General features: G+C 41.0%; 1 protein-coding gene across 13 annotated transcripts in view; it reads left to right on the top strand.

The window, feature by feature from the left end:
- The window catches only part of LCOR (ligand dependent nuclear receptor corepressor), an 88763-nt gene that overhangs the window by 49466 nt on the left and 14459 nt on the right, over window positions 1-24838 (top strand). For 10 of the 13 annotated variants that reach the window (XM_059851795.1, XM_059851789.1, XM_059851792.1 and 7 more), the window contains one exon: window positions 1546-1639. Coding sequence is in view for 7 of the 13 variants with exons in the window: in XM_059851789.1 (XP_059707772.1) it covers window positions 1546-1639 (94 nt within the window). In the remaining 6 variants the exon portion in view is untranslated. Of the gene's footprint in view, window positions 1-1545; window positions 1640-4409; window positions 13954-23084; window positions 23176-24838 lie in introns of those variants that run through there. The other 3 variants (XM_059851798.1, XM_059851797.1, XR_009487212.1) reach the window with 2 other exon arrangements.

The following is a 24838-nucleotide window of genomic DNA, read 5'->3' as shown; positions in this document are numbered from 1 at the left end:
TGGTGTTCATAACGCTCGTTATGAGAGTAGAACATGTGCGTATTGAATTATGCAGTAATCTGTTTGCTGATGTAAATTTTTTTCCCAATTTACATTTAATGTAATTGGAAAGAGATTTTGCCAAACTTGTTAATGAGAGATTTCAGAGGCTGTCATGATAGATTGCTAGTGGTGCTTTATGCTGTAGTGGTTGAAGGGAACCCAGCTAGTTGTAAGCCTCTCCCTGGGGTGTGAGGTTGGCCCTGCTGCTCCTCAGGGGCTTTTAGGTCATACTGACTCTTCTGAGGGAGGAAGCATGGATGCAAGTGCCTCTAGCAGCTGTCTGTGCTGTCCAGCCTCTTGAAGAGAAAGAAAGACTTGATCCAGTCTGTGTCTCTTGTGCCTGCATAAGTGTTGTTCAAAAAGAAAATTTAATTTTCTGCTTGCTTAAGTTTGGGTTATGGTGTGTTCCCAAATGCAGTGGGTGGAACAGCTTTTCGTAAGTTAATTCTAGTTCACTGTTTATCATGTTTTTTCTCCATATGTCAAATGAGAACTTTAAGCAATCTGAAAGCTGCCTTACATTGTTCTTGTGTTGGGTGGTATTCACTTGATTAGATGGAATGAGTGAGGACCTCTCCTATGTCTCAAGTTCACCTTGCCAACAGGTTTCATTTATCTCTGCCTCATAAATTCCTCGTCTCAAAGTTTCCAGGAACTTCAGATGTCTGGGCTGCTTCAATGACAATGTTGCCCTTATTAAAATGACCAGAATTTCAAGCTGCTTCTGTGCAGCGGGAGCAAGGCTTTCCTGGTGAAACATGCTCGCTTTTCTGATGCCTGTAAATGCAGAGTTGACATAAGGGTTTGCAGGGGAGCATGGGGGGCGCTTGAGGATGTGCCATTAGTGAGAGTGGAGTTAGCAGTCTAACAGGAAAACCAATTTGGCATATGGAAGAGAGGGAATAAAACGACACAGTAGAGGAGAAAGGCAGCAGCCTTTCCAGTAGGGACCCATTGGAGAGATGAAAAAAAAAGATTAAGCTGGCTGCCACATGAGAAGGAATCTCACATCTATATGTGTGTTCATTTAATTTTCAGTATGAAATTCTCAGTGAATGTTCCTGCAAGACATTTGGATAAAAAAAGAAAAAATCCTAATACTGGCTTGCAGCCTCCCTTTAAGGAGGGGAATATCTCAGGTTGACAAATCTTGAAGATTGTCTCAGTTCTGGACCACTGAAAGGTAGTTATGTGATAGGCTCTGTTGTATCCAGAACTGTCACTTGTAGGTAATTTGTTATGCTATGTCTCCTGAAACAGATGCACTTTTAATTTTGTTAATTTTTATTGTGATTTCTGAAGACTATATTGAAGTCACATGTAAACCATATTGCAAAAAAAAAAATCCAGGCCTTATTTTGTTTAAAAATACAATAAATCAAAATATGTGTGCTAAAAATGACTTGAGCTCAGAAGACTTGCTTTGTCTTTTCAGCTGAAGACAAGATCAGCATGGCTGATCCTGCTCCTTCAAACACTGAAGTCATTCTTTTGTCTCTACAGACGGTGTGCTTGATTTATCCACTAAGAAGAGTCCTTGTGCTGGCAGCACCTCTCTGAGTCACTCTCCAGGGTGCTCTAGTACTTCAGGAAATGGGTAAGAGAAAGCAACTTACTATGACCTTTTAAAACAGTTTTTTACTAAAATTGTGTGTTTAGCTCCTGTTAATTTTAAGTTTCTTTTGGTGTTAACCCTTTGGAGTAATGTGTTTTCAACTTGTACCTTTGGCGAATACCTTCACCCCACCTGCCAAATAAGAGTTGTTGCCAACTGAGACAGGTTTAACTTGCAGTTAAAGACTCTAATATCTGTTATTTTTGCCAATTTGGTGCTTATCCAGAGATCCTTCCATTACCTGTTTCTTGGGGTTAGTGATAGGTGATTTCCATGAACATGCAAGTTCAAATAAGTGCATGAAGATTCTTAGAGGCTTTGCAGTATATTTGGACTTCATTTCACTTAGGGAAAGGTAGCTAATAGGAAAGTTTATTTTAGAGGTAACAATGATTTGGGTGATAAACCATGCTGAATTAGATTTAAATCACTGCATGATTTTTGTTAATATTTCCTAGCATAAACCACAACTTAGAAGAGGACATGGGGCAGGAAGTCTGGTAGTTCAGAAAACTTTAAATGTAACTTTGGATTTGTGATTGTTCTGTAGCACTGAACAAGTTTTTGTAAAAAATAATCACAAAGTATGTGGTGTACTACTCTTGCCTAATCAGTTCAAGGTGTGAAATGCTGTTAAATAAAAAAACAATCTTTAGGTTTCTTATTTCTAATGGTCACCATTTGCTTACATTTAGAAACCCCTTACTCTTGGTCAGGGTGGTACTGGAGAGGCTGACTGGGACTAAGAGGGGGTTTGGGTATTGATTATCTTGAAGCTACTGTGAACAAATATTTTCACTGAAGTAGAGAAATAGTATATGGTTTAAAGTGCTATTTAATTGCTGGATTTGGCTTTATGATAGCCTTTGAAAAACTTGAAAATCTCAACTAGCAACCCTCTTGAGCACCATTCCCATGTACTGCTGACAGCTGATTGAATTTTTGCGTTTCTCTCTGGAAAAAAATACTGTCTCAGATTTCTCCTTTCAAGATTACTTTTCCATTTAATATTTCTATTAATAAAACACTTCAATCTCTCTTTAAAACTTAGTCTTAATACTTTTTATAATTCTTTAGCATAAACTTCCCCCAGCAGTACTTCTCCTCTAATTCTGAGCAGGTTATTTCCATCTTTATTTTCCTAGGAAGACAGCAGAAGCCACTGAGGCTCTGTACTGTTTGTTCCCTTGTTTGTGAATCAAGTGAGGGCCAAAGTCCAACACACAGGGATGGCAGGGCCAGCATCTGGCACTGTCCTGCTCAGTCCTGTGGGTCCAGAGAGGATGTGGCATACTGGCACCTGTGGGTACTTGTCCAGGTGTGTGGCGTACGAGGCTGACTGCAGTTTGTTCAGCATCACTAAGTTGGGTGTAACCCTCTATTAACTGCCAGTATGACCTTTATTCAGGTGTAGAATCACTGGTGCATGTTGTGATGCTGATACATGCTGTAGAAGGGGTTAAGAATGCACATTGTCTGAGAGAGTTCTCTGGAACTGCAAACTTTGATCCGTTTCTCTGGATTTTGTTCTGAATCCTGGTTGACTCTTGTTGTGCACGTCCTATGACTTGTTGCATCCTGGAGAGAAGTGAACAGCATGTGTATCAAGCATTGTGTATGTTACATGCTAGGTTCTTGCAGTGGATGTCTTTTCTCTAAAGACTCTTAAATCCCAGTGTGATGTTAAAAATAATAATGTAGCTTTTCAGTACTATGTATCCTATCCTTAAGTAATGCTGACTTAGCCAGAGGGCTTGACGCCAGTTTAGCGTCCCAGAGCATTAAAATAGATTCTCTTTGTTAATTTGTATGCTGAACATGGAGAAATTTGGAGGTGGATTTTGAAACCAATGTGACTTAATAACTACAGGGGGCTAAGCAATCAAAGCATTAAAATAGATGTGATTCTCTGCAGCAGTAGTACTTAATTTCATAGAAAGAACACTTGTGATGAAAGGGAAATGGTAAAAATACATACTGCCTTTTTTTTTTTTGTTAACCCTTGATCTGGATGACAGTTGGCGCTTAGATCTTCCTTTTCTTAAGCATACTTTTTATGCTTTTTATCAAATGAGATTCAGGGCTCTGTATATGCAATTAGTTGTTAAGAGAGCAGTTTGGTAAGTCTAGTGTTTTTCTTTGTGATACGCAGTATCCCAGCTTTCATATTTGGTGCTTAATGAAAGTCAGGCAAATGCCTCTGAGGCCTGCTAAGCTTTTTCTTTTATCCTGAGCAGCAGTTCTTCAATATGATGTAAGCAAACACCATCCAGGGTTTCCACCTGTGTGTAGATACTGCAGGTGGCAGTCATATTTACATGTTGAATATGTTGCACTTTGGCTTACTCTTTTATTACTGTGCTTGTTTAGTGGTAACGTCACACCAGTAACACAGTTGTGTGTAGATCTATGGCGATTGATTACTACTTTGTAATTAAGGTGCTATTTTCAGACGCTTGCGCGAAGTCTTTTCTACTCCGAGAATTTGTGAACCCAACCAGAGACCAGCCAACAGGTTTCATTTTTCTTTGCCCAAAAAGCTTCTCTTTTTTTGCGAACAAGTTTTAAAACTGACTGATGCTGAGACTTAAAAAAAAAAAATTAAAGTAATAAAAAAAAATTTAGAGAAAAATAAATAACACAAAAAGTGATGTTACCCAAGCAAGGCCTTCTAATAAAGGAGTGGCCCCCTCACCCATCCCTCCCTACCTGTGCAAGTCCTGCTCACATCAGTTTCCTTCCATCCAATTAGGCGACCTGGGAGACCCAGCCAGCACCATCCGGAGGGACTACAGAGTGGTGATGGGGTACCTCCAAGAAGCTTGCAGGATGGAACCAGGGAAGGTTATGGCCACTCCACATCTCTTAAAGTACCGCTGGCTCGATCACTCCAGATTAGTGAAGAACTGCTGAGCAGAAACCAGTTTTCTACAGCTGCCAGCCATGGGCCATCTGGACTACAGAATCATGGACAGCACTTAATATTATCCAGGGAGGCTTCTTGGGCAAAACCACACTACGAATTCAATTTCAGCCGCATGAAATTCAGGGGAAATGGTGCACTCAGCAACATCAGTGACCTTCCTTTTCTTACAGAAAACTCTGCCTTTCAAAAAATGGCACTTCAAACTAAACAGGATGGGAAAAAGGACGTGAGCCATTCATCTCCTGTGGATTTAAAGATACCACAAGTTCGAGGCATGGACCTTTCATGGGAGTCCCGCACTGGTGACCAGTTCAGCTATAGCTCTTTGGTAATGGGTTCACAAACGGAGAGCGCGCTTAGCAAAAAGTTAAGGGCTATCCTTCCAAAACAAAATAGGAGAAGTTTGCTGGATGCTGGACCAGATTCCTGGGGCTCAGATGCTGAGCAGTCTACCTCTGGACAGCCATATCCCACCTCAGATCAAGAGGGAGATCCTGGCTCCAAGCAACCTAGGAAGAAAAGAGGGAGATACAGACAGTACAACAGCGAGATACTGGAGGAAGCAATCTCTGTGGTTATGAGCGGGAAAATGAGTGTTTCCAAAGCTCAGAGTATTTATGGGATCCCCCACAGTACACTGGAGTACAAAGTTAAAGAGAGGCTGGGCACTTTGAAAAACCCTCCAAAGAAAAAAATGAAATTAATGAGGTCGGAGGGGCAGGATGTTTCAGTAAAGATTGAATTAGATCCCCAGGGAGAAGCAGCACAAAGTGCGAATGAATTGAAGGATGAGTAGGGATGTTGTAGAGTGCCAATTACTTTGCAAACTGGGTGAGCACTACTGCATAGTTCAACCATCACTGAGCGCACCTGAGTCTCCTGTTTACTGCAAAGCTCTTTCCTTTGCAGTTTAGCATAGACTTATGTGAACACAGGTGAAAGATGTGCTCTGAATGTCACATTTGTAAATTTTTCTGGCCTAGTATGGCACAATTTCCCTCCTTCACCTGCCCACTACCCTCTTTCTTTCTTTGTTCTTTTTTTTTCTTTTGCCTTTTGCATGTTTCTCTGTAATAGAGAATTGAGTTACCTCACAAAGAATGCAGATCTGTAGAAGTGGACATCTTGCCTGTAGAGCCTGCCTGAACTTCTGATGTTGGATTTTTCATATCTGCCTTTTTAGAAATAAGTCCACTTTGTTAAACTGTCACTTTCCTAAAACCAGGCAATTTTCAAATGAAAATCAGACTGTCATTCTTCAAAAATGTTTCAGAAATCTTTTTTTTCCCCTTCTTATTTTTTGTTGATCCAGTTGATTGAAAGGTTTGAGCTAAATCAAATTATTTAGGAATGGTACCTCTCTTGAACTCAGATTTGTCAACTAGATAGATAATCAATTGGGTCTAATTAGGCTCTCCGCTGTTGTCTTTCTAAATTAACCGTACTTACCATTTGCTGTCTGCTTAGTGCTCACCCGGAGGGGAGGGGAGGGAAAACTTACATACACTACCTTCAGAAAATGTCAGTTAATTATTTATAACACTACCTTCGCTGTAATTTTATTTGGTGTTTTTGAAGGGTGATATTTACACTCACCTGCTTGAGGATGTAGCCTTATCTCATGGAAGACAAGCTTCTCAGAGTCAGGAGCAGTCAGGGTACACTAAATGATGTATTAGGGTATGCCTCATTATACCAGAACTATGGTTCTTTGTGACCTTTACACTTTTTACAGACTTGGTTCTGAGTTTACTAAACTATGTGGTCCCAACAGCTAGTTTAAATGACTCTAATCCAGGGATGGGGGATTTGTGTAACAAACTACTGTGATACTGGGGAAAAAAAAAAAAAAAAAAAAAAAAAAAAAAGGAAAAAAAAATAGCCCACAAAATGGTGATCTCAAACGTTACAACCTCAGTAGTCTGCCCAAATATCCACATTAGTGAAGGAGCTTGTTAATGTTCAGGGAAGAAGTAAAACACTGGTAGCCTGATCTAATTCAGGCTCTGCATCATATCTATCTGTAATACTGTCAGGGTCGAACACTCAATGAATGGGTGTTTCCTTTTTAAATATTACAGTTGCCAGTAGCAGGAATTAAGTCCTGCTTTTTTGTTGTTGTTTTTATTTAATCTATTTTGATAGTGGTTTAGCACATGCTAGAATAAGCATTTAAACACCATAAAAAAAGCACTCCGTAAACCAGAAATCTGGGGTTTTTTTTCAGTATGGTGGTATCTTTATGCTTATATGGAGATCCAGGATAAGTTTTGTACTGAACTTTTATCTTTGATACTTTCTGCGGGAGTGGTCAGTAACTAAGTGGAATTTACTGGACTTAACCACAACATGACCAAATCATAATTGCTGGTTCTTCAGGTAGAAGCAATTTGGTCTTAATCTGTGCAAAAGGTAGATAGACTTACCATTTTATTTCCCCATTTGCACAACCAAAAGAAGCATTGGAGTTTTTGTGTGAGAGCATTAGGTGATGTCAGTGAAAGTGGTCTCTCAAAGTTCATGGGAGGGTGACTTAGGTAGCCCTAGGGATGCTGAATGACTTCTGGAACAATTGATTCTATTCTCTCCCCCTCTCCAGCAACTTCATATTTTCAAAGGTTAGGCACACCATTGCTGTTGTTTTAAATATGCACTGCTCATTCTTGAAATGGACTGGGCATTTGACCCCAACTATACTTTATTTTTGTTTACTTAATATATTTTAGTCCTCAAAATCCTGGTTCCTTGTAGCTTTCTAGTTGTCATCTTGGCATTTAAAGCAGTTTAAGCTCAGTAGCAGTATATAAACTCTGCAATACGTTCCAGTTTAGCTGGTGATTGCAATAAAGGCGCAGTTTAAGGTGTGGTTTCATCTGCTGTTGGAGGTTATGGTAGGAAGTTTGTTGCAAGTTAAAAAAAAAAAAAGTAACACAGTTTTACTCTTGAGAGAGGTTTAACCTTTTGCAGTTGTCCTTATTTAAGAAACATGAGTTGAGTTTTATAAAACTTGTCACTGTAGTGTACGTGGAGTGCTCATTTTACTAACCTAAATATTTTGTATGTGTATGTTTAAGTGGGTGACAATCGTGCAGCAGAAGAATGGTGTGCCTACCCTTTAATGCTGCAGTTTTAAAAGAGAATTTGTCTTGTCATTTCAGACTGTAGGCTAAGAATTGTAAATAGATAGTGAGAAGTTGAGTACTCTTTATTTGCTTTGGTTAGGAAGTGGATTTAAAAAAAAAAAAAACACAACAACAAACCAAACACGTAACTTTCTCAGTTTAAATGTCCTGAGACCTGAAGATTGTAATACTCATAACTGCAAAGCTTTTAAACACAACACTTGATCTGTGATAACTTAATATTCAGGTAATCTTTCTTTTTCGAGAAGCTTTTGAACAACCATATTTCCTCCAAAGGTCTCTGTTTAAAAAGGAAAAAAAAGAAAAAGTGTAGATTATTTTTTAAGCACTAATTGCATTACGTTGGTAACTGCAATATGAAATAGCCATTATTGTTTTGTGAAGCATGGTTGAGATTAGTTAGTGGTCCCTTTTTAAAATTTCATGAGCCTCTCAAAAAATAAAAACAAATTTAAAAAAAAGCTGCTGAATATTCAAAAGATATATATTTTACCTTATTGTAGGTTTTGTAAATTTAGTCTGTAATATTCAGGTGCACCTTTTAATGTTACTTTTTTGTTTCAAAATCCCATCTAACATACTTTCTCTGAGGTGATTCATCACTTAAGACTAGTATCACTCTAAGTGCTGCAGTGATCACTAATATTTTGTTTCATTTTTCACTACATATATTTTGCAGGCGCTTTCAGTGTAGCTAACTAGTAGTATTTGGGATCATTTTAAATATATGATTGGAATTAATGTTTGTCCATTAGCATGCTTAATTTTCTGCTGACCAGCAGTTTGCATGGCCAAAATCCCTGGTTGACCATATTTTGGTGTGGGAAAGTGTGGTTCACTGCGGTCTTTGTAACAAAAGCCTTGTTTCTCATCTTATTTCTGGTAAGTGGATGCTTATGTTACTTGGATCACTTGGACAGGAGAAAGATTTTTAAAAAGCCTTCTCCTGCTGCTCTTGTGAGATGGCATTAACGTGTAACATAGACAAACTGCAACCCTGTAAAAATCGAGACGTTGTTAGGAGGAGACCTTTCGGGTATTTTTTGTCACTAGTTTTCTCTTATTCCCGAGAATGTCCATCCAATGTAGTTATTGGACTTAACAGTATTGTTGTGTACTACGTTGATGTAGCTGAAAAAGCCTGACAGCAAGAAACTGTGAATTATATTTGTGGCAGTCTCTGAAAACTAGTTTTTCAGTCCAAGTACCATGAAGGAGAATCCCCCTCCCCTACCCCATCCTAGAAAAGTAATTTTATATTTTGTGTGTATAAAGTTTTAAGAATCGAAGTTTCATATTGTACTGAAGTTTAGGTGTCGCTTGGTAAATCTTTGCTGCAGCATATAATTGAAGATGAGTAAGGCTTAGTGTGGTAGGGGTCCTGGTGTGGAGTTAATTATCGTACAGTTCTGGTGGGAAAGCCCAACATGTATGAAATGTGTCCTTTTTTTTCTTTTTTTTTTTGGATTTGTAAGATGTAAAAGTGCTTTTTTAGAACTCTGACCTATTACAAACTATTACCTCACTTTCAGCCAGCTGGATCCTCATTCCACAGTGTTGTAGGCATTATTGTGGCTGTAATGCTTGAGTACAGCTATAGAGTTGAACGTTTCCAGTTAGATATTGTAGGGACACGTTTCTGGACTCATTTTTATTTCTGTCTAAAGATGATTTATTTTCCAGTCATTCCCTGATTTTTTTCTAAAGGCTCAAGACAATTTCCTTTAGAATTTCTCATTTTTTTCCCTGTTGCACAGGAGAAGTTGCTGCATAAGCAATACAGGTATGCCTTTACTTTCTTTTTTGTTGCAGAACTCATAACTTGATGCTTGCATTTACCAACCCTACTGGCTAGACCTGAATTCAAAATCTGAACTTTTTTGGCAGTTGGAGAAAAAATATTTTTAACAATGCAGGGATACAGATAGGATAATGCCTCTAGTAAGGGAACACGTTCAGCTTCTGTGTTCTCTCATAACTCCTGCACATTTTTTGTAGAACTTTCCACTGCTGGAAGATATTCCTAAACACTGGAGGTAACTGCATTTGTGTTTTGTTTAGACTGGGTAAGAGCAGACAAGGAATAGTCTGTGCTTTGTCTTGTGGCAGGCCAACATTTGCATCTAAATATTTCTTTCATGAGTACTCAAGAGTACATTGCCTTTCCCTGGAAATTCATGGGAGCTGGCAAAGTGATTTAGGGGCTTTAGGGTTGAGTAAGCTTTGTGAAACAACTTTTTAGTTCTGATTGAATTGCTTTTTGTATCATCTGCAACGATTGTTATACAGGCAAAACTGGAATTGCCATGTGTTTCTTTCCAGTTTACTTTCCAGTAATGCTCTTAAGATGTCCTTGAGTCTTAGGAGAAGAACACAGTGTCCAAGGAGTGAAGGGAGCACTCTACTGTTCCCTTTTTTTTCTCAAAAACAGTGTGGCTGCATCTGTAATGTAAAGACCTCTTTCTTCAGTGAAGACAGAATTTGAACTCTTCAATATAAGAATGCATACTCTTACTGCAGTCCAAAATCTTACGAAGGCGAAATTATTAACCTTACTGAAAGATTTGTCACAATATTTTAAATAGTTTAAATTCTCTGCCAAATGTTAGAAGTAGGATGGGAAGGGTTGTTTCCCTCATTTTCATGAGGATCAGAAACCTCTAGGTATTCCCCACAAATGTTTCAGAAATTAAATGTAATTTCAGTCTAGGTCAATGTTGCTTTTTCTTGGCATCAGTACATAATGTTGATTGTTTTAGAAAGCTGTAAGAAAATAATTTTGAGACTTGTTTTGGTACTATAAAGGTTTCTACTTGATCTTGAATTGTATTGAAAATTTAGTAATTGGAACCTTGAGAAACCTGAAAATCTGCACTGCTAGTTGTATGCAGTCCTGATGAATGTAGCAGATAAAGTAGCCACTATAGTAACTCATTTCAGATTATCCAGTGTATGAACACAGTGCGCTGTGGTGACCAGTAGGCAGAGAGATATTTCAAACCCAAAATGATCTGTAGATCCACTTCATGGATACCAGAAAATGCTGTTAAGTACTTAGAGCATTCCAGTGTCCATCTCTCTCTCTCTCTTTCCTGTTCTTTCTTTGACTGGGGCCAAGTCTCTAAACCAGTATTACAGCAGCAGTTTTGGACCTCATGTCCTACTGAATTATGCCTATATTCAGGTATTGTCATAAAAACCTTAATATTAAGAGAGCTTTATTTAATCCTTACAAAAATCTCTCAGCCCAGTTGCAAAATGAGTTTTCCTGGGTGATGTACTAGAAAGGAGGATTTTTTTTTTTTAGCCTGTCCAGGGCATTTAATTTACCTTCTTAAAAAAAAAAAAAAAAAAACCATCCCCACTGGTGCCCCGTGCTTGTCTCTACTGAATTGGTAAGTATAATTTAGGAGGACTCAAGATGATAACTACCTTACAGAGCAGGGATTAGGACACAGGCTTCTTTTTGACTGGAGCATGAAAAGTTAACATCAAAAACAGTTTCTCTCATCATCACCTAGCACAGTTTATCTTAATATTTTTTTTCCTACTCAGAAAGAATGAGGATACTACTAGAGCTACTTCAACAGTTTATCAATTACTTGGTGCTACATTTCTCAAATAGTTTTGCAGATAGTACTTTTTATGCCTGCATGAAAACATGTAAACTATAAAAAGCACTTGTCTGACCTATTCTAAAGTACCAGAAAAGGGATAAATAACTGCAGCACTTTCTCTGTTACAATGCCAGAGTCTTAATTAAATCTGGTCTTCAGGTTGTGAAATACTTCAAATATACAATCTAGGATCATGAACAGCTTGTCAGGTCAGATCACAAGGTTTCTTGGGATATTAATCTGACTTTTAAAGACTAGTACAACAAAATATTGTGGAGTTCAGGCAGGGGATGTATATATACATGCCTGGTATTTTTAACTGATCATTTCAGTAGGCCATTTCAGGGCTTAACATTGGGAATCTGGGATGATGGGTAGGGAAAGGAAGTTTCCCAAACTGAAAAAAAAAAACCATTCTGGGCCATTGTTTAATGTTCAGTTTGAAAACTATATCACAAGAAAAATGGGTAGGGATTCTTTCTCCCTTATGCCTTCAGGGAATGAGTAGTATTTAGAATCTCTGGCTGAAATTCAAGCCTTTTTACCATGTAAATTTTTAATATAAACTCATTGACATGCTTTTTACATCTGAGGACTGAAAATGGATCTTAATGTTTAAGTTGTGGAATGGTATATTTCTTAAATGAACGGGGAACATTTAAAAAAAAATAGATTAGAATACCAGCATTAGTGAGCTTAAGGAATTTTAGTATGTAATAGCAAAGTATAGCAAAGTATTTGATTAAAAAATTAATCTTGAATTGCTAGTCTGTAACTAGGTGCATTCTAATTTAGCAGGTGAATATTCTTTACTTATCGATATATGATGGGCTTTTTGCAAATAGAAACCTTTATCTGAGTCCCACGTGTTGCTTGTACTGATGGGATGTATGCTTACAGCAGCTTACTGCTGCTTTAAAATGTATAAAATGTTTTGAGTGTTTGCTCATAACTCTTTTTAACCTCCACTTGTTAAATTGTCAGACATTGGTATTTTATCAGTCCGCAGTGTAAGTTTAAACTAATGTTCTTAGGAATCCAACTTGTACACACACTGTTTAAAAACCCTCAGGGACAGTTTACACACTATCCTCACTCAATTCAGGTACTTGTACTCTCTTCTTAAACCTAGCAGTGACTTGTATTTTGTTTTGCTTTTCTTTTGACGTGCTGATAGCACATCCTTGATGAATGTCAACTTAAAACTCAGTTCAGGTATCCAGGTATAACTCAGCCAAACGGATTTTAAAGCTGCATATTTACTCTCCAGCACACAGTGCCTCAGACACTTATAGTGGCATTCTGTATATTCAGTTATTACTACTGAGCAGATCGCGTGGGGGTTCCTGGTATGTATTGTAAGAAATTCCTATGTATATTATATAATATGTATTATATTATATACATATATAGTATATATGTTATCTTAAACTTATATATTTTAAAATGCCACTACTAGCCAGCGCAGCTAAAAATGAAATACATTCCCAGCTGCTTCTGTGAACAGCAGAGGCAGCTTCTTAACGTGGCTCTTGCTTCTCTCTCACCATAACTACTTCTAACCTCAAGCACGGGTCCTTGGCTGTCTGACCTCTACACTCTAGTTATGCAATGTCCTTAGAGAATTCTGTGCACTGGCCACTGTGATGGAAACCAATGGGCCGGGAGTGCTTTGAGTTTATTAGTAATTGTTCTGCCAAAGTTGGTGTTTGTTTGACAAGCGTGTAAACCTGTCAGATAATCAGCAGAGGTCCAGGTTATCCATAATTATTTCCACCTCCAGGGTAGGACCAGAGCTCACAAGGTGCCTCCTTTCTAAGGCTGAGCACTATTCACTGAACACCTGCAGTGCCAGGCCTCTGCGCTGTGCTCACCTGGAGGCCAAGCCTGAAACTAAAATCTGCTGTTCTGCCTTCATGGTGATCTGTGGGCAGTCGCAAGTCAGCAACACCTCTGCTTTATTATTTGACACTTTACATCTAAAAAGTCTTCTCTTTCTATTTATGTAACCCATAGTCTTTGAAGAGTATGGAAAATGGCATTTCTCTCTGACCTCTAGAAGTTCAAGTGTCATGGGAAAAAAAAAAACAGGAACCCCCCCCTTTACTCTTATGGACCTCATTTCAATATACTGTTTACAGTTTGACGGAATTGTATAATTTAATATTTCTCTTGTACTGTAGTTTATATTTATTTACAGATTTTTTTTGTACTGTGTGATTTGAATTTTTTGTTCCTTGCTATGATCAATGTTTTATGTAGTAGAGCACTTATGATCACAAATTAAGGTTTTTGGTTTGATTGCACTACATTAATTTTTTTAATGCAGTTCTGATTTTTTGACTGGACTAAATAAGCTGTGTCTTAATGTATGTGATAAGTACTTTTAAATTTTTATTTCATGTGGTCCATTTATTTTTTGCATTGTATGTCAAAGCGCTAATTCTCTTGTTGTGCATGTGTAAGATTTAATGGCTCCATTGTATTATTTGACCATGTCATTTTGGAAACACATTCCCAGCTGTAATGTTGTGTATGGTAGTTTTCACTGGATGCTAGACTTTTCAAAACCACTATTCTTCTAATAAATTTTGTTGTGAAAAACTTCAAGGGGTTCCAGTTCTGTTGTTCCTAATGTGATTTCTAAATGCTTGTTACTAGTAGCCCAAGGATATGAGATGGAAACTATCACAAGGGGGGAGAAGCAGGGGATGAAGTGAAAATAGAAGGTAAAGCAATTTCTGGCTGAAGGACTGAGCTTTGGAATCTCCATACTCCGTTGGGTTCTTGTCCTAAATAGGATTGACGGTAAAGCTGCTTTAGCAGCTGGGTAGGGAATACATGTGAAAGTTGAAACGCTGTCTCATAGCAGCCTGGTCTCATGAACTCCCATACTCTTAATTTGTGCTTCCCTACTGGCTACCTTAATTTCCTTAATGCTAAATAATTTATCCAGTGAAGAATAAACAGCCTCTCAGGAGGGAAAATAAAAGGTGGTGTAGTGATGTTCACTGAGCACTTAGTAATGAGCCAAGCTAGGCATGGAGGTAGTGAAAGCATGGCCAGAGCCCTGTATGGGTCGGTTTTGGGCTGTGGGGTGGCAGCAGGCGGAGCGCCGGTTTGGGCAGCAGAGCTTTGTACTGGAGCACACGTCACCAGGCACAGGCACCTTGCTTAACTACCCACCAAGGCACTGGTGTTGCTTTTATTTTCTCTGCAGCTTTATTTTCTCTGCTCTTCTTCTGCAGAGGGGGCAGGTCCCCAGCGCCCCATTAGCACAGGGAAGGCTCCAGCAACTCCATCTTGCTTCCCTCTGCACGGGGGCACAAGGCAAATTCAGCAGTGACACCACACTGCAGCCGGCCCTTCCCCAAGACCCATGTTTCCTTTCTCGTGCCTGTTCTTGGGGTTGAACGACTTTTGACGTTATGCATTATTGATACTGAAATGCTGAATACTAAAAAGTAGGTTACACTAAGTGGTGTATAATGGAACCCACGTGAGTTTAGGCATTTCTGCTAACCTTTGTGTTCAGTTCTACAATGATTTTGAGAGTGAAGCATAGGGATTTCCTAGCTTTAGGAAAATTCATAAAGCTGCACGGTATCTTGCCCAGGTTTCTCTTCTCCTGAGAAATTGCCTTTCTTAGCATGTGTTATTTAAAAGTAGGTAATTTAGGGTTTGCATTTTTCAGTGCCTTTTTGGTTTTTAAAATCTTTAAATAACTGTTACATTACAAACTAATTATCGAATTTCTTGTATACTAATGCCGATATTAAAAACAAAAAGCAAAATGGTAATTGGGTGCTGTCATTGGTTTAGCTTTACCAGGCAAATTTCTCTTAAGTAAAAAACTTGGTTTAACTAGAGACTACATCTTACACTTATTCCAGAATTGTGAGTTTTTATGTGTAAATAGCTTGAATGCCTTTTGCAGTAAACTATCATTTATAATATTTTTTTCTCTTTGTCTGAATACATCTGTCAAATCTATGAAAATAGCCTTTGAAAGTGATGAACCATATTCCCATCTGCCATTCTTAAGGATGCATTACACTGTGCAGGCTTGTCCCAGAACATTTTTAATTGACACTTTTAGTCCTGAGATTATCAGAAATACCATGTTTTTCTGCTTTTCCTGAAGGACTTGTTGATGGTCTTGCACTGCCAAGATGAAATTGTTCAAACTTAAATGAACACAGTCTTGATTTCTTCTTTTAAAAGCTGTTTCCTGTATCATGACAAGATTTCACAAGATGTTGTACCCAGACCCAGAAATAAGCTTCCATGCTGTTTTCTCTTATAAAAGTAGAAAAGAAACACAATTAGCCCTGTTTGGCAGCTTTAAAAGTCACCTGCTAAGTTCCTTCGGCTTGTTTGGATTCAGGGTGGGTTTTGAGATGCTCAGTCTATTATTGGAAGAGGCAGCTGCCTCTTTTGTACCTGCAGGAGCATATCTGGTCACCTTCTGAAGTGACAGATCCTTTGTGGAATAGCTGTGGACTGTACCCCCACATTCACCTGGGTCACTTGCTACAATGCAGATACTCCCTCAGATGTGTAATGAGAGGCTCTGGTCATTGCTCCTCTGTGGAAGAGCTGCTGGGAGGGGAAGAGCAGGAAGCTTCAGCTTCAAGTGCCCCTGAAAGTTTTGGCGTTTAAACTAAACCTGTAAGGAGGCAACTCCGTGAGCTCAGCATGAAGGATCTGAAAGCTGGAAAGAAGCTTAATTTTTGTGAATGAAGCTGATTTAATTAAGGGAATTCCTGAGCATGACAGTTTCACTTTCCCATGTAACCAAAGCCGAGCCCTAGTGGTGTGGCTCCTCAAACACCACCAGTGCAGAGCTTGCTCTGGTGTCTGCAGTGAGATGAATCACCAGCAGCTTTCCTGCCTGAGCATGCTGAGCTCTCTAATTTCCTAGAGGCATGACAAAAGTGGGTCTGGGGGAGGGGGAGGATTTAAATCCTGATTCAGGAAGATACTTCAGCAAATCACTGTTTTCTTAATCTGCCAACTCTGCTCTGGCAGATGCCCAAACAAGGGTACTGGCTGAATGGAGGTTTTAACTGGAAGTGAATAGCAGGTTCTTGGACCTGTTTAGGAATATGATTCATACACAGAGGAACAGAGCTACAGATGAAAAGTGATTTCAAAAAACTGAGCTTGAAGTGTTAGGGTAAATCTAGGATTATGGATTTTGATACAATGAAGGTGAAAAAGAGAAAGTTGATCTTTTTAATGTAATTATTCTTGAGACACTTTAGTAGATGTTACAATGCTGGAAGGATCCCAATTTGCGAGAGTGCTTTTTTCTCTGATCTGGTGCATTTGATGCAGACTCTGTAACTTGAAATCCAAGGTGTTCTCAGCTGTCTAGTAGGAAAATCAAAAGAAATGTGAATGACTTCACACCTATGAATTATGAATTAATTAAGTTCCTTCTTACCCACTACTTGAAAACCGCAGACACCACAATCTTTAAAAGCTCCCTTTTGGTATCATGAAGAGGGAACACAAAACAATTGCATCTTGTTTTTACAGGTCACTTTGAATGTCTCAGAATTACAGATCACATTTGAAATAGAACTTCTAAAAATCTTCTCTTGCTGCCTCCTCCTCTGCAGGTGTCTCTCAGCTCTGCAGGAGTCTGTTCCCAACACACTTAACTAAAAGGCAGATTTTCGTATGAGATGGCTACAGCTCAGATTTCCAGGAATTGTTTAAAAGCTCAACTAAAATTAGAAGTGCTTAAGGTATACTTCAGAGCACAGAAGTACAAGCACTGCTGCCTGAACACACAAAAGTTGCCTGTATGGAAATACAGCTGCATCTCCCTAGGGAGCTGACTGGAGTCCTGGACCAAAACCCACCCAGCCCTCACATTGACACCATGGAGGACAGGGCAGAGACTTCAGCTATTGCCTGTACCCGAGCCTGCAGTGGATCTGTTGCTGTGTGGCTCCTGCCTTGTCTCCCTGGCTGTGGTTTCCAGGGCTGGCTTGGTCCCAGCTTGCTTGCCTGCCTTTGCTGGGCTCCTGCTCCAGGTGCAGATCAGCCAGCCGTGTGCTGACAGGAGGAGTGGTTTGTCTGTACAGGATTATCAGCAAACTGCCTGTAAAAATTGCAGTGCTAAATAGGTTACACCTGCTCAGGACTGGATTTTTTTTTTTTTTTTTTTTTTTTTTTGCTGATATGCACCAAGATCGCATTGTCTCATGTCCCAGATCCCTCCTGCCCAGCTATTAAAGTGTAGGGCTTGCTTAACTCATTTGGAATTACATTCCTAACTTTGAAAAGGGCTTTTATGGTTTCCTTTCTTAAAGCTGAGCCTTTCTTCTCCCTGAGCGTTAGAGGAAGGCCCTGACACTGATTGTTGAGTTACTCTGGGACTGCAGGGAACACCTGACACTAGGAGAAACCCAACAGCTTCCCTGCACTTGTAAAGGGGTTTTTCATACACACAGCCAATATCTGTGCTGGGTCCCTTGCTGTAATCTAAGCCTGAGGTGGTTGCTTGGAGGATCCACTAGTTTCCACCACGTTCCCCTCTCAGGTGAAGGTGGTATTATAGTTTTTCCATGCTTTCAGGTGCACTGTGGTCACACATGGTATTTTCCTCAGATTCCTTTCAGGTCTTTAATGCAACTAGCTGCATGTGAGGTGTTATCAAGTGTTTAAAACAAACCATTTGATTTTGAAAGGAGACAGTAAAAAAAGACCCAGTAGGATTCTGATTTTGCATAAGAAGCTGTCATAGCAAATACACTGTTTGTACGGAACTACAAGTTTTTACTTGTTTCTATCCATCAAACGTCAGCTCAAGGTGCAAAAGCTAAACAACCTTACTTGGGACCTGAAGTGTGGTTGTTAATAACTAAGTTCTGGTCAGGCCGTGGTGGCAGCTGCCTGACCTTACTTCTCACTAGAGATCTATCTAGCTGAAATTCAGTGAGCTTTGCTGCTCATGCTCAAAAGCAAGTAGATTTTTGCTCCTGTTTCAGGCCCTCTATTGGCTTTTCTCTAACAGACACAAGTGTGTATGGTAAAGGTGACCACTCATCTGCTCTTTAGTTCTAGCCACCTTGCACATACCTGTCCTAATGTTGGTGTCTTTACTTTTCTTTGAGTGTAGACCAGATTTCTAATTGATAAAAGGAAAAATAATGTAACTCAGGATTTAAAAGAAATATGCTCTGCACTCAATTATATTATTGGATTTGGAATAATAGTTATATAATGTAATATTGTAATAGAATAATAATTATAAAGCTTAAAATCAAAGTTAAAAAGGTAGTGCCTTAGTGCTGGCAAAGAGCAGATTGATTTGGCTTTTTCATCTGTTCTTTTTTGTCTCATGAGCAAAAAAAGGACTTCCATTGCAAGATTTATCAGAGTAGCAAGGCCTCAGCAGGACAACAGGGAATTTGGCAGTCAGCCTTCTGTGGATCAGAATTCTCTTGACATGCATTGTTTGGGCTCTGGTGTCACTATCTGAACATCTGAGTTGCTGTGAGGAGGATTTTTCAGAGGTGGTTTTGCGGCGATTTCTGGGTATGGTCCCGTTCTGTATTTCTCTGCTCATAAAAAGCACAGTGCAAATGCCAGCGTCCCGTTAGCATTGTTGTCTCATTACAGCTGTGTGGTTAAGAGTGGGTACATTTCTGTGAGCTCTCAGAGTTTGCATAGTGCACTTACTATTAATATGATTAAAAAAGTCTGCAGAAGAGGAGATCTGTGATTGGTTGACGGGCAGGATGTGCTAATGGGTCATCATCGCTTTGGCTTTCTCTGCAAAAGTTAGGGACTCATTTTCCTGCTGGAGGAACCAGGAAAGCACAGAAGTCAGAGGGAGGCAGTCTGTGGAGGCATCTTGGGGGGATCTGCAGGGCTGTGATGCTTGCTTCTTCCTTGCTGCGTGTGAGGAGTGATGAATCACCTCTGCTTTTTCCAAAGGATCTGTTCCTTTGGTGGCATAAGCTGTTGTTGATGATTTTTTTTTTAAATTTATTTTTCCTTTTATGACAAACCACCAATTGATGGGTTTTGTCACCAGTATAGAGAAACAAACAATACTGATCGTTATGCTGTGTTAAGGAGAATCACACAGAGATAAAGTACATTTCAACTGCAGCATCCATTTACAAAGGGTAAAATGCCAGTTGAGGGGGTTTAAAATATGGAAAATACCCCTAAAGTAAACTGGGTGTATTGGTAGTGATGGAATGTTACATACTAAGCAAGGTGTAGTTCCCTACCTCAATTTACCACGTAGCTGCACAAATACTGGCTGTGTGGGGGAAGATGGAACCTTTCTTAGTGGACACCTGCCGGGATCAGATGTGGTTTGGATCTGTCAGTCTTCCTCTAGCACTGCAATGTGTGACAATATAAACAAGGGAGAAAAATTATTGTGGGCCAGGATATCAAGGTGAATTTTTGAGAGGAAGAATAGACTCTCTTAAAAGAGGGAAGAAGGACAAGAGTGTGTAATGAGAAGGGTTAAAAAAAAGAAGATGATGTGAGGGATGTGCAGAAATGGAAGGATGAGAGGTTTCAGCTGAAGGGGAGGGGTATGCATTAGCGCAGAGGAAATCTCTCCTCACTGGTATGCACAGAGACATTTCCTGCCTTATGTTTTGGTTTCTTAATAGTTATCTGACTATAAAATTAACCTACATCATTTAGTGGTAGTTGAATGGCAGCTAAATTAACCCACTTTCAAAACAGAGCTTACCTAGCCCATCAGCTCTGAGACAGTCTTGTCCCCAGGCATCCAGGGCTGCAATCCACATCTCTGCCTTAACCTATTTCCCAAGCAGCCAGCCAAAGTGGTGCATCAGAAACAGGCTTTGCTGCTCAGCCCAGCAGCTGACAGAGAGTACGGACATGTATCAAACCGCTAATTCATATTTCACCAGGCATTCCCGTGCAAGGAGGGGTGGCGTTGGCACGTGGGGAGTGCTGCCCTTAGGAGTTGTGATCCCGTTTCTATTAACAATGTGGCCTTGATTATCTGAGGCCCAATTATCTGAATCTCCAGGTTATCTGAAATGGGGTCATATCCCCAACATCTGTTAATGACACCCAGGATACCCACTCTCTCCAGATGTCTCCACTGGCCCCTCCCAAGCTTTGGTGACTGGGGTATGCTGAGTGTGGTTAGCTCTAGCGAGTGCTCTACCAAGCTCCTGCATTTGGTTTTTAATATCCACGTTGGGAAAAAAACCCAAGCTGGATAATTGCAGAATTTGAAATCCTTGAAGTAGGCAGTAGCTGTGCATGGCAACGTGTCTGTTGGAATTGGGACCAGGAAAGTCTTAGGGGAGGGTGTCCAATGCATTTGAGATTTCTTCCACCTTTCAGTGTACGTTCAGCTTAGGAGGGGAAGGTGGAATTTCTCACAGCACAGCCTATCTTTGTCACAAGCCCTCTTTTACTGCAGATAAGTGCACCTTCAGTGGGAGTTTGCTAATTGTTGAACCTCTGCAGTTGCAGTGACTCCAGCAGACCTGTGTGTGCATGTCTTAAGTTTGGGGAGAGAGAGCTTTGTCCCCAGTGTGCTGCAGGACAGACAGGAACTGACAGCGATGGACGCAGAGCAGGGGAGAGGCCATACACCTGTGTCACCTCAGGTCCAGAGCCAGTATATCTTCCTGGGACTGTTAAAGATACTCAGGGCATCCCTCCCTACTCCACAGTCCCTGTAGTTCATTCCCCCTTCTCTTAACTGGGTGCTGCTTTTTATAAAACTTGCAAAGCTGTGAAAATCATTGTAAGAACTTTTTTTTTTTTTGCCCTGCGTGCTTTTGTTATCTGTCTTCTGGTGCTGTCTGTTTTCCTATCTATTCTGGTCTTCTGGTGCTATCTATCCTTTTGGAGCACCTAGCTCAGCAAAGGTTCTGGGTACTGCCTCAGAAAGAAACAGTCATGGTAATTCTTTTTTCCTTAAAGGGAAGATCCCAAATGATCTTGATAATTAGAAAAATTAGCAAGGACAATTCTGGCAAGGGTTTGAAAGTTAGTATGTAGAAAAGTATTTCCAACATGATAAATTTCCCTTGGTTTTAAAGCAATAGCTCAGTGGTAACATTTTTAATTAGTCATTAAATATTATATTAGAAATATTACAGTGATGATAAACTACTCTAGAATACAGTTGGGTTTTGGGGAAGGTGGGAGTCAAGGAAGTTATGACAGGAATATAAAAATGCAAAGCTTATTTGAGGTTGCTATTGGTTTTTTTTAATGTAAAATCAGCTTTCGTTTGTTTGATTTCTATTTGGTTACAGGTGGGGAGAAGTGATTTTTAATGTTAAATTAGTTTTAAAATAAATAAACAAATAAAAGACACTACTCTGAAGGGTTACAAGTCTGAATCTATAATGAATGTCTGTTATTTGTCCAGTCACTTGGCTGATTGTACAACCTGGATATGTTAATGAATACATGCAGCTGACAAAAAAACCCAGCCAAACAAAACCCACCTATAACTTGTTTCTTCCTGCCTTCCAGTTGAAATTCAAGCTCAGTCCATCCCCAAGTGCGTCACCAAGGATGGAGTAAATTCAAGGGCCTTGAGAACCTGGCAGCAATATTTCCATAGTTATTTTGGCTGTGCTTTGCACAACTTCAGCTTTTAATTTAGAGAAGGAGAGTGCTTTTTCTCCTTCCTAGCTGTTATGTGGAGCCGCAGCTCTTTGCACGCTGCTTTTCTATTTTTTTTCAGTGCAGTGAGGGAGAATTACTGTAGCACCCACAGAGGTGTGAAGGGACTCATTCATTTGTGTGGGGAGTGTGAGGTGCCAGGCATATTTCTGAGGGATGAAATACAGGCATTTAAACTGGTGCATCCAGTGTCAGCCTTTTAATTGGGGCTTTGAAAGACGAGCTCCAGAAAATCTTGCTTCAGTGGCTCACACTATTCATGCCCATGGCTGATCTGCCCATCCCCTTCAAGAGGACATCCATTCTGCCAGCAGAAGGAAGCACATCCTGCACCTCTCAAGGCACAAGGTCTGTGCTGCAGCTATGAGTGGAGATGGGTTTGAGCACAGTCAGATGGTCCCACGCCTTTCCCAGCATGTTTGCTTTTGCATGGCCATTCCAACAAGCTGAACTGGGCCTGGCAGAGATCCCATTTCCCCCTTCTGCTGGGTAAGACCTCTGCATGCAGCCCTCCAGCACAGGCAAAGCAAGCCTGTCCTTGGGAAGCCGCAGCACAGCCCCTTCCAAGCGCACACTTAGCATGCAGCCCTGGGGCTGGGGTCAGCTCACCTGACTGCCAGCAGTGAGCAGGTCCCCTTTAAGAGGCTGTTCTTCCTTTGCAACCCTTCAAAAAGGCATTTCCACTCACCCTGAAAAATAAATTAAGTGGTTGAAACCAGCAGGGCTGGAGGTGCCACCCAAGGGCAGTGAGACACTGCCTCAGAGCTTGGGCTCACAGTGGGCATGACCAGTGCTTTGAGTTCAGCTGATGGAGGGCATTGCTCACCAGTTAGTCTTTCTTCTTAGTCATCCACGTTTCTCAAATCTCTGCTTTTAGTCAGGTTTCCTAGGCACCCTTCAGCTTGGTGGGGTACTCAAGTGGTACCTCTGATTTTGGGTGGTGCAAGGCACCTCTCTGCCAACTGGCACAGAGTCAGCTGTCTGGCAGCAGGAGAGGGAAGGGAAAGGTCATCCCTGTAAAAATACTGAATTGGATTTTATAAGTTTATAGTTATGTTTTGTTTCTTTTACAGAACTATAATCCTGGTGCTTAGAGTGGTCTGAAAGGAACAGAAACACTTAGCCTTGAACTTTTGTTCTGCTGCTGCTTCTTGTGCCTCTGAGGTACAAAACATACCTGTAAACTTATAATCAATCAAACTAATGTTCAAGGGCTAAAAAAGGAAACCTAAAAAGGTTTCCTTTTACAGGCTTCAAGTTTAATAGTGAAAAACTTGGGGTAGGCAAGCCAGAAGATTGCAGTTGGCAATTGACAGGTTTTCGGAGACTGGCTTCCCAGGTAGGTTGGTATGAACCAGCTGATTTCTTTCTCCCTTTTTTTCTTGCCCTCTTGCTCCCTGCCCAAATACACTACAGAACCAGAGGCAGGCTGGGCTGCCCCTAAAACTTGTTTTATGGCATTCACAAGCAGAGCAAGCACAGCGTCGCCTTTGTTCAACAGGAAGGAAGAGATACGACAATCCCACCAGTGGGCTGGGGGCACTGCAGGAGCTGGGAAGAGCTCCTCAGGCTGTGTAGGGAGAAACAGATAACTTGGCCCTTCCTCTCCATGCTGTAAATCCTCTATCTGTGTAGTCTATAGGTGTTATGGGCTGACAAACCGCTGCCTTCCCCCAGCCCCTTCGTCCCCAACCGCGTGGCCTTTGTTGGAAGCCCCAGGTCCCCTCCAGCAAGAGCTGGGGGAGGGTTGACTTTAAACTCCACTAAACAGTGGAGGCACAATGCAAACAAATGTATTGCAGCACGCAGCTATGCAAATAGCTTCAGAGCGCAGCACGTTTCCCCCAGCATTAATTGCTGCACCGCCGGGGTTGCGTAGCAACAGCTCCGCTTGTGCCTCTGACAGCTCCTGCCCCTTGATGCCGCTGACACCTTCTGTGGCAGGCAGGGAAGGGGAAGAGAACAGGGCTGCTCTGGGAAATCAAGAAGGGCTGGGAGGTAGTGAGGGGCTCTGGTGATAAAATTCACTTGGGACAATGGGGTTGTGTTCTGCTGTGCCAGGGTAGTGTGTGCGGCGGGGCTGGAAGGAGGCTGTTGGGGCACAGGAGCAGAGGGGATCCGGCAGCTGCAGCCTTGTGAAGGCAGCATTCGAGGCTGGCGGGCAGAAAGGGCAGACCTGCCAGGTCTCAGGCTCTGGAGGAAAGCTCACTGACAGGTGGGCTGTCTCTCCCATTGCAGTCAACCCTTCTGGGGACCCCATACGGGTTTATGACTGCACCTACAGCTTGGCTAGAGGCATAGAGGGTCCCCAGATTGTCTCTCACTGGTTGTGAATCTCCTTTTGGCTTGTGGTTTTCCAGCCTCTGAGAGAGATGGCTCATTCCTCATGCATACCCAAACCTAGGAGAGCCCTGGGCCAAGCCCTGTGGGAAGGGGTGAGTACAGGCACCAAGGAGAAGGCTTTAGGTGGGATGGGCAGCCCTGGGCTCCCTTGCTGGTCTTTCCAGTCCAGCAGCCTCTGTGGGGCTGGCCTGTATCTCCTCAAAGGCAGGACTATATGCCTGCCTGCCTCTTCAGAGGCAGGACTGGCTGCCTCCTGAGAATAATTTTTCCTCCTGTTGAAAACCATGTTCCCAATTCCCATCCTCTGTGTTTACCAGTCAGTCTTCAGCTCCCGTTGTGCTTTTGCCAGGCTGAGGAACATGTTTGCACCCGGCACCTTTCCCTGAAAAGACACTTCAGCTCTGCAGTCAGCTCACCTCTCCTCTATTCTGATAAGCCACATTAAAAAAATAGTTTCTCTGCAACAGTTTGTACTGTCCATAAG

Source organism: Haemorhous mexicanus, chromosome 7 (genome assembly GCF_027477595.1).
Source record: "Haemorhous mexicanus isolate bHaeMex1 chromosome 7, bHaeMex1.pri, whole genome shotgun sequence".
Taxonomy (NCBI): domain Eukaryota; kingdom Metazoa; phylum Chordata; class Aves; order Passeriformes; family Fringillidae; genus Haemorhous; species Haemorhous mexicanus.
Note: the sequence above shows the minus strand (reverse complement) of the source record. Positions and strands in the feature narration are given on the sequence as shown.